Consider the following 11,698-nt stretch of genomic DNA (forward strand, 5'->3'; position numbering starts at 1 on the left):
GTTGTGGTGGCGGTGGAGGTGGAGGTGGTGGCGGTTGGGTGCAGGGTGGGAGTGACCATCAGACTGACCTGCACTGAGGTGAAGATTCTCGCCAGGGAGCCGCCGAACAGGAGGAAGACGGTGATGGCGGAGAGCTGCCCCGTGTGGCCATTGCTGTAGTTGGTCACAATCTGGATCAGCTTCAGGGGGAGAGACACCGACATCAGGGGGAGCATCGACCGGAACCCCGCCTCCCGGTAACCCCGCCCCCTCAGTAACCCCACCCACGCCATAACCCCCCCCTTGCGATAACCAAACCCCCGGTAACCCAGCCCCCCTCAGTAACCCGCCCCCCTCAGTAACCCTGCCTCCTGTGATAACCCCACCCCCGCGGTAATCCCACCCCCCAGTAACCCGGCACCCCTCAGTAACCCCACCCCCGCGATAACCCCACCTGCTATATAATCCCACCCCCCTCGGTAACCCTGAACTCGGCCCCCTCAATAACCCAGCCCCCCCCCCGGTAACCCGCCCCCACGGTAACCCCGCCCCGATAACCCTGACCCCCGATAACCCCGCCCCCTCAATACCCCTGAACCCCACCCACTCGAAACCCCCACACCATCGTTATCCCAAACCTCGACCTTCTATCCCCCGATTCCCACCCCCTCAACACCCGGAACTCCACCTCCTCAATACCTCAACTCCCACCCCCTCAACATCCCGAAGCCCACCCCCTCAATACGATTCCCATCCTCTGAATACCACAATCTCTACCCCCTCAATACCCCGATTCCCATCCACTCATTACCCCGAAACCCGCTCCCTCCAATACTCCGAACACCGCCCCCTTGGATACCCCAAACCCTGCCCACCCCCACACCTGTAATAGCCCTCTCCTCATAGCGCCGCACTGTCGGAGGGTCAGCGCTGAGGGAGTGCTGCACTGTCACAGGGTCAGTGCTGAGGGAGTGGGCACTGTCGGAGGGTCAGTGCTGAGGGAGTGAGCACTGTCGGAGGGTCAGTGCTGAGGGAGCGCCGCACTGTCGGAGGGTCAGTGCTGAGGGAGTGAGCACTGTCGGAGGGTCAGTGCTGAGGGAGCGCCGCACTGTCGGAGGGTCAGCGCTGAAGGAGCGCCGCAATGTCGGAGGGTCAGCGCTGAAGGAGCGCCGCAATGTCGGAGGGTCAGCGCTGAGGGAGTGCTGCACTGTCACAGGGTCAGTGCTGAGGGAATGCCGCACTGTTGGAGGGTCAGTGCTGAGGGAGCGCCGCACTGTCGGAGGGTCAGCGCTGAGGGAGCGCCGCACTGTCGGAGGGTCAGCGCTGAGGGAACGCCGCACTGTCGGAGGGTCAGCGCTGAGGGAACGCCGCACTGTCGGAGGGTCAGCGCTGAGGGAGCGCCGCACTGTCGGAGGGTCAGCGCTGAGGGAGCGCCGCACTGTCGGAGGGTCAGCGCTGAGGGAGCGCCGCACTGTCGGAGGGTCAGCGCTGAGGGAGTGCTGCACTGTCACAGGGTCAGTGCTGAGGGAGCGCCGCACTGTCGGAGGGTCAGCGCTGAAGGAGCGCCGCACTGTCGGAGGGTCAGTGCTGAGGGAGTGCTGCACTGTCACAGGGTCAGTGCTGAGGGAATGCCGCACTGTCACAGGGTCAGTGCTGAGAGAGTGCCACACTGTCGGAGGGTCAGTGCTGAGAGAGTGCCACACTGTCGGAGGGTCAGTGCTGAGGGAGTGCCGCACTGTCGGAGGGTCAGTGCTGAGGGAGTGCTGCACTGTCACAGGGTCAGTGCTGAGGGAATGCCGCACTGTCACAGGGTCAGTACTGACTGCACTGGCTGCGAAGGGGTTTGAGGCTGTCTCCCTGGGGTGGTCAGAGGCGCTATGTCAATGAAGGTACCCGTGGTAAACGGGATTGGTTCTTACCCGGCTGACCATGATTGCAGGCAGATTGAGGGCCTGGAGTAAGGTCACGACCTTCAACGGGGTCAGAGGTGACAGCAGAAGGATCAGCATAGCGAAGTAAACCAGCAAACAGCTCACACCTGAGCAGGGGGGAGGGGGATGAGAGAGAACAGGGATTAGAACAGTTCATATAGAGACAGAGACAGAGAGAGACAAAGACAGACACAAATACATTCAGAGAGGGAGACACATGCAGAGAGGGAGAGAGAGAGACACACAGGGAGGGAGAGACACACAGGGAGAGAGAAAGACACGCAGAGAGACGCATGCAGACAAACACGCAGAGAGAAACACACACAGACACAGAGAGAGAGAGAAAAACACGCAGAGAGAGAGAGAGAGAGACAGAGAGAGGGAGAGACACACACGCACGCAGAGAGATATATAGACACGTGCAGAGAAAGAGAGACAGGTAAGAAGACACAGATATAGAGAGAGACACGCACAGAAACATAGACACACATACAGAGAGAGAGAGAGATGGACAGAGAGAGAGGAGAGAGACAGACAGAAACAGAATGGGGGTGTGGGCCATTAAACCATCTCAAACTGACTTGCTCTGACCCCCAACTCCTACTCGGAAAGGTCACAGCCCGAGCTCCCAAAGGTCAAAGGGCACCACTTTTCAGGCCCTGCTGGGATCTAGTGAGTGGGTGACCCAGTGACCCGGGCCCTGCTGGGATCCAGTTAACGAGTGACCCAGTGACCCGGGCCCTGCTGGGATCCAATTAGCGAGTGACCCAGTGGCCCGGGTCCTGCTGGGATCCAGTTAACGAGTGACCCAGTGACCCGGGCCCTGCTGGGATCCAGTTAGCGAGTGACCCAGTGTCCCGGGCCCTGCTGGGATCCAATTAGCGAGTGACCCAGTGACCTGGGCCCTGCTGGGATTTGGTGAGTGGGTGACCCAGTGACCTGGGCCCTGCTGGGATCCAGTTAGCGAGTGACCCAGTGACCCGGGCCCTGCTGGGATCCAGTTAGCGAGTGACCCAGTGACCCAGGCCCTGCTGGGATCCAATTAGCGAGTGACCCAGTGACCCGGGCCCTGCTGGGATTTGGTGAGTGGGTGACCCAGTGACCTGGGCCCTGCTGGGATCCAGTTAGCGAGTGACCCAGTGACCTGGGCCCTGCTGGGATCCAGTTAGCGAGTGACCCAGTGACCTGGGCCCTGCTGGGATCCAGTTAGCGAGTGAGCAAGTGACCTGGGCCCTGCTGGGATCTGGTCTGCCTCAGCACCTCCCGGTCTGGAGTGCGCCGCCATCCCAGTGAACATGTGATGGTCTCACTCTGAGATGAAAGCTGGTACCTCTCCTTCCCCCCCCGCCTGCCCCCCGACCCCGTGTCTGATGCTGATGGAGGCATCACCCAATCTCCCTGGGAGCGTCCTAGTTTCCAGCAAAACCTCCCCCCTCCCCGTCCCCCTGCATTTACCCCCAACCAGTGAAGAGTGAGAAAGTGGCAGCTTCCTGCACCGTGGGGTCTGAGCCCTCGAGGTGAGGGTGCAGGGACGGGACAGGGACGGGGAACGTACCTGTTTGTGTCTGGCCACTGTAATGCAGGATCAGAAAGCCAATGGTTAGAGTCTGCAGCATCAGGAACAACGCCTCACCCCAGGAGCTGCAGAGAGAGAGACAGAGAGGGAGGAGACCGAGTCAGCGTAACCACCACCCACACCCTGGCATCACCGTGTGGGTTAGCAAGGACTGAATGAAGTGGGCACACCCCCCCCTCCCCTCCCCCCCTCTCGGGGAATGGGGAGAGAGGGGGTTGGGATTGTGGGACTCGCTGTCCCCTGGGGAATGGGGAGAGGGGGGGTTGGGAATGCGGGGCCCCGCTCTCCCCTGGGGAATGGGGAGAGAGGGGGTTGGGAATGCGGGGCCCCGCTCTCCCCTGGGGAATGGGGAGAGAGGGGGTTGGGATTGTGGGGCCCACCCTCGGCCGACGCGCCGAATGACCGGTTTGAGAATTGGAAATTGGACATACCTGAAGGGGAAATAGTTCCTCATCCCGTATACCATGGTGCCGGTGATGGCTAGCACTTCCAGGAGGATAGAGTTAAAGTTGAGGCCCTCCGTGCTCCGCGCCCTCACTACCTTCAATATCTGCGGGAGTTTGACTGGAAACAGAAGACAGCAATCTCACTCTCAATCTACAGCCAGTGGGGACCCTGTGGACTGACCGTCCCCATCCGAGCTCTGACACCAGCTTCCCACTCGGATCCTCCTCTCCCAACCAGCAACATTCCCCAACGGGAAAACAGGGCCGAGCAACATCCAACGCAAACCGCATTTATATAGCGCCTGAGATTTAGTAAAACCGCCTGAAATGCCACATCGCCAGGCGCAGGAGAGTGAGACTCGAGCAGTAACCTTGCACGCGGCAGAGAGTTCAGTTTGACGGAGATGGAGAGGAAAGGTTTAGGAAAAGGGGAATTCCAGAGCACGAGGGCCAGGCAGCGGAAGTCTCTGCAACTGGAAAATCCAGATAGATTCATAGAGCACGGAAACAGACCCTTCGGCCCAACCAGTCCGTGCCAACCATTATCCCAAACTAAACCAGGCCCAACTGCCTGCTCCCGGCCCATATCCCTCCAAACCCTTCCTATACTATTCACATTCCTGATGAAGGGCTTATGCCCAAAACGTCGAATTTCCTGCTCCTTGGATGCTGCCTGACCTGCTGCGCTTTTCCAGCAACACATTTTCAACACTATTCACATACTTATCCAAATGCTTTTCAAATGTTGCAATTGTACCAGCCTCCACCACTTCCTCTGGCAGCTCATTTCATACACGTACCACCCACTGTGTGAAAAAGTTGCTCCTTAGGTCTCTTTTGTATCTATCCCCTCTCACCCTAAACCTATGCCCCTCTAGTTCTGGACTCCCCCACCCCAGGGAAAAGACCTTGTCTGTTTATTCTATCCATGCCCCTCATAATTTTATAAGGTCACCCCCTCAGCTCTGATGCTCCAGGGAAAACAGCCCTCTCCTCAATCCGATGGCCCCCCCACCGTGTGGAAATGCCCCACCCTTTGCTGTTCATCTTCCCCAGACTGGCTCATGGCAACAGGGGCCAGGAAACAGAGAGTGACCCCGCCCCCAACAGCGTGAATGAATAAATTGATGGGATCTGATTGGTTCCGGACTCACGTACCCATCACTGATCCTGCGATGATGGACAGTCCCAGGACTTTGCTGAGCAGAAGTTTCAGGCAGGGAACTGGAGACAAAAGCAAAAACAGAAGCAGCGTTAATGCTGGGTCTGCACAGAACGATCCCGCCGCACTCCACTGTGGGCAGAGCACCCGCTGTCAGCCAGAAACTGCATTGCTCAAGCACCTTTCACATCCACAAAACAACACAGCGGCTTCACGGTCCAAGTTAGAGACCCAGCCACTGACCGGGTCACGTTCAGGCTTTAAGCAGCATCTCACGGGGGTGGGGTGCAGCAGTGAGTACAGGGACAGAGTGAATTGGAGGGGTTTACGCACAAAGGGGGGGGGGGGGGGTGTAGGTGCTGGAGGGGGTTACAGAGATAGGGAGGGGGTGTAGGGGCGGGAGGGGGTTACAGAGATAGGGAGGGGGTTACAGAGATAGGGAGGTGTGTAGGGGCTGGAGGGGTCACCGAGATAGGGAGGGGGTGTAGGTGCTGGAGGGGGTTACAGAGATAGGGAAGGGGTGGAGGGGCTGGAGAGGGTTACAGAGATAGGAAGGGGGTGTAGAGGGTGTAGGGGCTGGAGGGGGTCACCGAGATAGGGAGGGGGTTAGAGATAGTGAGGGGGTAGGGACTGGAGGGGGTTACAGAGATAGGGAGGGGGTTAGAGATAGTGAGGGGGTGTAGGGACTGGAGGGGGTTACAGAGATAGGGAAGGGGTGTAGGGGCTGGAGGGAGTTGCAGAGATAGGGAGGAGGTATAGGGGCTGGAGGGGTTGCAGAGATAGGGAGGGGGTGTAGGGGCTGGAGGGTGTTACAGAGATAGGGAGGGGCTGGAGGGAGTTGCAGAGATAGGGAGGGGATATAGGGGCTGGAGGGGTTGCAGAGATAGGGAGGGGTGTAGGGGCTGGAGGGGGTTACAGAGATAGGGAAGGGTGTAGGGGCTGGAGGGGGTTACAGAGATAGGGAGGGGGTGGAGGGGATTACAGAGATAGGGAGGGGGTATAGGGGCCTAACCTCGCACTGTCCCCATCCCAGGAGAGTCTGATGAGGGCGGTGTCAGTGGGGTGGGGTGGGGAGGGGAGGGCTTGACTTTTATTCTGTTCGCAGACTGGGGGCTGAGCAGAGAGATTTGTACAGAGGAGGCAAGTGGGCAAACAACAGCTCAACAACATAAGATGGAGGTGGAGAACTGGCCATTCAGCCCATTGTGCTTGCTCCACTTTCCTGCCCCAATGCCCAAAATCTGTGATACCCTTGCTGGAAATCTGTCTATCTCAGCCATCAATGTACTAGCTTCCACAACCTTCTCCGGACAGGAGTCATTCCCTCTGAGAGGGATCAGTGGTTAGCACTGCTGCCTCACAGCGCCAGAGACCCGGGTTCAATTCCCGCCTCGGGCGACTGACTGTGTGGAGTTTGCACATTCTCCCCTGCGTGGGTTTCCTCCGGTGCTCCGGTTTCCTCCCACAGTCCAAAGATGTGCAGGTCAGGGTGGATGGTCATGGGAAATTGCCCGTAGTGTCCAGGCTAATCATGGATAGAGTACAGAGATGGGTCCAGGTGGAATACTATTTGGAGTCAGTACAACCCGAAGGGCTGAATGGCCTGCTCCCACATTGTAGGAATTCTATAACTCTCCAAAAATATTCCTCCTCATCTCAGCTGTAAGTGGCTGACCCGTGAACTCTGAACTTTTTATTCTGCAGCCCTTCTGGAATCTTCCACTAGGTGGAGGTTCACGTTAAACCAATGACTGGAGCAATAAAGGTCCAAGGACTGTAATTTACAGGTGGGACGTGATGTCTTTAAGAGGGCGGGGCTCCGTCCTGACGGACGGCGGCAGAAGCCAATAACGAAGCAGGTGGTGGCACATCGCGTTTGGATTGGCCGCGGCGGATTCGAACGGACCAATCGGAGCGAGCCACGGCTGGGAGACCGCGACGGAGAAATGGCGAGACCGACGGAAGAACGGAGGAGGCCCCTTCCTCTCGGCGACTCCTCACCGTCCAGCAAGTTCAACTCCAGGAAGAATTCCTCGTAGCATTTCTCCGTCAGGAGGAACTTGAGCGCCAGCGACCTCAGCATCGCGGCGACCGCCATTCGATCAGCCCGAGAATCGGCCGCTTCCGGTCCGCCGCCGGAAGAGTCCGTGCTGCGCAACGGCCCCCGGCCCCTCCCCCCCCGGCGGAAAGGTTCCGGGGCGTGGCCACGCCCACTCCAGGTTCTAGCTCCAGCTCCTGGGGCTGAACATTCACAACAACCACCTCCTGGGGAACAAACAATTATATTTCCACATTGCACATTAAACAAATGTCTCCATTTACAGGGGTTATCTCACCCCCTCCCTGTCTCTGTAATCCCCTCCAGCCTCTACACCCCTCCCTATCTCTGTAACCCTCCAGCCTCTACACCCTCCCTATCTCTGTAACCCCCTACACTCCCTCCCTATCTCTGTAACCCCCTCCAGCCCCTCCCTATCTCTGTAACCCCCTCCAGCCCCTACACCCCCTCCCTATCTCTGTAACCCCCTACACTCCCTCCCTATCTCTGTAACCCCCTCCAGCCTCTACACCCCCTCCCTATCTCTGTAACCCCCTACACTCCCTCCCTATCTCTGTAAACCACTCCAGCCCCTACACCCCCTCCCTATCTCTGTGAAACCCTCTAGCCCCTACACCCCCTCCCTATCTCTAACCCCCTACACTCCCTCCCTATCTCTGTAACCCCCTCCAGCCCCTACATCCCCTCCCTATCTCTGTAACCCACTCCAGCCCCTACACCCCCTCCCTATCTCTGTAAACCACTCCAGCCCCTACACCCCCTCCCTATCTCTGTAAACCACTCCAGCCCCTACACCCCCTCCCTATCTCTAACCCCCTACACTCCCTCCCTATCTCTGTAACCCCCTCCAGCCCCTCCATCCCCTCCCTATCTCTGTAACCCCCTCCAGCCCCTACATCCCCTCCCTATCTCTGTGACCCCCTCCAGCCCCTCCCTATCTCTGTAACCCCCTACACTCCCTCCCTATCTCTGCAACCCCTCCAGCCCCTACATCCCCTCCCTATCTCTGTGACCCCCTCCAGCCCCTACACCCCCTCCCTATCTCTGTAACCCCCTCCGGCCCCTACACCCCTCCCTATCTCTGTGACCCCCTCCAGCCTCTACACTCCCTCCCTATCTCTGTAACCCCCTCCAGCCTCTACACTCCCTCCCTATCTCTGTAACCCCCTACACTCCCTCCCTATCTCTGTAACCCCCTCCAGCCCCTACACCCCTCTCTATCTCTGTCACCCCCTCCCTATCTCTGTAAACCACTCCAGCCCCTACACCCCCTCCCTATCTCTGTAACCCCCTCCAGCCTCTACACCCCCTCCCTGTCTCTGTAACCCCCTCCCTATCTCTGTAACCCCCTCCAGCCCCTACACCCCCTCCAGCCCCTACACCCACTCCCTATCTCTGTAACCCCCTCCAGCCCCTACACCCCCTCCCTATCTCTGTAACCCCCTCCAGCCCCTACACCCCATCCCTATCTCTAACCCCCTCCAGCCCCTACACCCCCTCCCTATCTCTGTAACCCCCTCCAGCCCCTACACCCCCTCCCTATCTCTGTAACCCCCTCCAGCCCCTACACCCCATCCCTATCTCTGTAATCCCCTCCAGCCTCTACACCCCCTCCCTATCTCTGTAACTCCCTACACTCCCTCCCTATCTCTGTAACCCCCTCCAGCCCCTACACCCCCTCCCTATCTCTGTAACCCCCTCCAGCCCCTACACCCCCTCCCTATCTCTGTAACCCCCTACACTCCCTCCCTATCTCTGTAACCCCCTCCAGCCCCTACATCCCCTCCCTATCTCTGTGACCCCCTACACTCCCTCCCTATCTCTGTAACCCCCTCCAGCCTCTACACCCCCTCCCTATCTCTGTAACCCCCTACACTCCCTCCCTATCTCTGTAAACCACTCTAGCCCCTACACCCCTCCCTATCTCTGTGAAACCCTCTAGCCCCTACACCCCCTCCCTATCTCTGTAACCCCCTACACTCCCTCCCTATCTCTGTAACCCCCTCCAGCCCCTACATCCCCTCCCTATCTCTGTAACCCCCTCCAGCCCCTACATCCCCTCCCTATCTCTGTGACCCCCTCCAGCCCCTACACCCCCTCCCTATCTCTGTAACCCCCTACACTCCCTCCCTATCTCTGCAACCCCCTCCAGCCCCTACATCCCCTCCCTATCTCTGTGACCCCCTACACCCCCTCCCTATCTCTGTAACCCCCTCCGGCCCCTACACCCCTCCCTATCTCTGTAACCCCCTCCAGCCTCTACACCCCCTCCCTATCTCTGTAACCCCCTACACCCCCTCCCTATCTCTGCAACCCCCTCCAGCCCCTACACCCCCTCCCTATCTCTGTAACCCCCTCCAGCCCCTCCCTATCTCTGTAACCCCCTTGTTAGATTTTTGACCCCTGACCCTAATGTGATTTGGTTTAGTGTCAGTTTTCACATCTACCTATTTTGAAAGTGAGTTGGTTTTGTGTTTGAAACATTAATCTGCCCGATGCTGCCTCAGCGAGTGAGTTTTTCCATTACACTGAGTGTGAATCGCAGTTTGCAGTGTCAGTGGGATTTTTGTTTATTAGTTCCAGCTCATGTTGTATTCCTGTGAAACTGGGTGACATTTTGCTCTGATAAAAAATCTCTGCAGCTTTTGTGGGTGTAACGGGAGGTTGATGACATCCTTCTAAACCTGGCAGTGAGATCACCCTCTGTCTTTCTTTCCTGCCCTTTCCCATTCCTGTTCCACCATTCCCAAACTTTCTGAATAACTTGCACCATTCCTTCACTCAGAAGGAAGGGTCAGTGCTGAGGGAGCGCCGCACTGTCGGAGGGTTAATGCTGAGGGAGTGGGCACTGTCGGAGGGTCAGTGCTGAGGGAGCGCCGCACTGTCGGAAGGTCAGTGCTGAGGGAGCGCCGCACTGTCGGAGGGTTAATGCTGAGGGAGTGCCGCACTGTCGAAGGGTCAGTGCTGAGGGAGTGGGCACTGTCGGAGGGTCAGTGCTGAGGGAGTGGGCACTGTCGAAGGGTCAGTGCTGAGGGAGCGCCGCACTGTCGGAGGGTCAGTGCTGAGGGAGTGCCGCACTGTCGAAGGGTCAGTGCTGAGGGAGTGGGCACTGTCGAAGGGTCAGTGCTGAGGGAGCGCCGCACTGTCGGAGGGTCAGTGCTGAGGGAGTGCCGCACTGTCGAAGGGTCAGTGCTGAGGGAGTGGGCACTGTCGAAGGGTCAGTGCTGAGGGAGCGCCGCACTGTCGGAGGGTCAGTGCTGAGGGAGCGCCGCATTGTCGAAGAGTCAGTGCTGAGGGAGCAGATGCAGTTACAAAGTCTATCCTCCCTCCCAGGTAGGTGTGTATAGCAGATCCAGTGCTCACTATTTTGAAGATAACCCGTGTGTTGTCCACGATGAGCATGACAATTTTCCCCTCAGTTTATCGCTGGAGGCCAGATTGATCTGTTGTGGAGCTTGCTATATCCAACACGGCCAGTCGCTCACAGCTGGGCCTCGACTTGGAGGCAAGTGGTGTTTGACCTTTCCTGTCACTAAGTGTGAGAGTGGAGGAAGGAGGTGAAGAAACGTGATTTGATCTTTTCCTTCTCACAATCTCCCGTTATTGTGGTCATACAGCATCTGAACGAGGTGACAATCTTGGTACAATCTCTTCCCTAACTCGAAGATGCTACTAAGATGACATTTGGCTTTAATGTACCACTGTTTCCACATTCACATGGTCCAGTCTGCTGTCTCAGGAACTCTCTCAACCCAGCTGTTAAACATTTCCATGGTGATGGGATGGGGGTCTGTGTCTGTGATTCTCCCACACGGTGACGGGACGGGGGTCTGTGTCTGTGATTCTCCCACACGGTGACGGGACGGGGGTCTGTGTCTGTGATTCTCCCACACGTTGACGGGACGGGGGTCTGTGTCTGTGATTCTCCCACACGGTGACGGGACGGGGGTCTGTGTCTGTGATTCCTCCACACGGTGACGGGACAGGGGTCTGTGTCTGTGATTCCTCCACACGGTGACGGGACGGGGGTCTGTGTCTGTGATTTCCTCCACACGGTGACGGGACGGGGGTCTGTGTCTGTGATTCCCCCACACGGTGACGGGACGGGGGTCTGTGTCTATGATTCCCCCACACGGTGACGGGACGGGGGTCTGTGTGTGTGATTCCCACACACGGTGAACGGGACGGGGGTCTGTGTCTGTGACTCCCCCACACGGTGACGGGACGGGGGTCTGTGTCTGTGATTCCCCCACACGGTGACGGGACGGTGGTCTGTGTCTGTGATTACCCCACACGGTGACGGGACGGGGGTCTGTGTGTGTGATTCCCCCACACGGTGAACGGGACGGGGGTCTGTGTCTGTGATTACCCCACACGGTGACGGGACGGGGGTCTGTGTCTGTGATTCCCCCACACGGTGACGGGACGGGGGTCTGTGTGTGTGATTCCCCCACACAGTGAGAGGCTCTGTCCATTGTGAGACTGAGGAATACTGAAATGAACTCTGCGTTGGTTGCGTTGACAGGAAATGGCTGTGGCTGTGAT

At 58.2% G+C, this 11,698-nt stretch overlaps 1 protein-coding gene across 1 annotated transcript in view; it reads right to left on the reverse strand.

Moving 5' to 3' along the window:
- mpdu1b (mannose-P-dolichol utilization defect 1b) overlaps nucleotides 1–7,256 on the reverse strand; it is a 12,834-nt gene extending 5,578 nt beyond the window's left edge. The window contains exons 1-6 of the mRNA XM_060854696.1: nucleotides 7,096–7,256; nucleotides 5,091–5,156; nucleotides 3,918–4,050; nucleotides 3,466–3,551; nucleotides 1,899–2,017; nucleotides 69–179 (exon numbers count right to left, since the gene is read on the reverse strand). Of these exons, the coding sequence (XP_060710679.1) occupies nucleotides 69–179; nucleotides 1,899–2,017; nucleotides 3,466–3,551; nucleotides 3,918–4,050; nucleotides 5,091–5,156; nucleotides 7,096–7,192 (612 nt within the window). The 5' untranslated portion in view covers nucleotides 7,193–7,256. The remainder of the gene's footprint in view (nucleotides 1–68; nucleotides 180–1,898; nucleotides 2,018–3,465; nucleotides 3,552–3,917; nucleotides 4,051–5,090; nucleotides 5,157–7,095) is intronic.
- Nucleotides 7,257–11,698: the final 4,442 nt, after the last annotated feature.

This window comes from Hemiscyllium ocellatum, chromosome 44, assembly GCF_020745735.1.
Source record: "Hemiscyllium ocellatum isolate sHemOce1 chromosome 44, sHemOce1.pat.X.cur, whole genome shotgun sequence".
NCBI lineage: Eukaryota > Metazoa > Chordata > Chondrichthyes > Orectolobiformes > Hemiscylliidae > Hemiscyllium > Hemiscyllium ocellatum.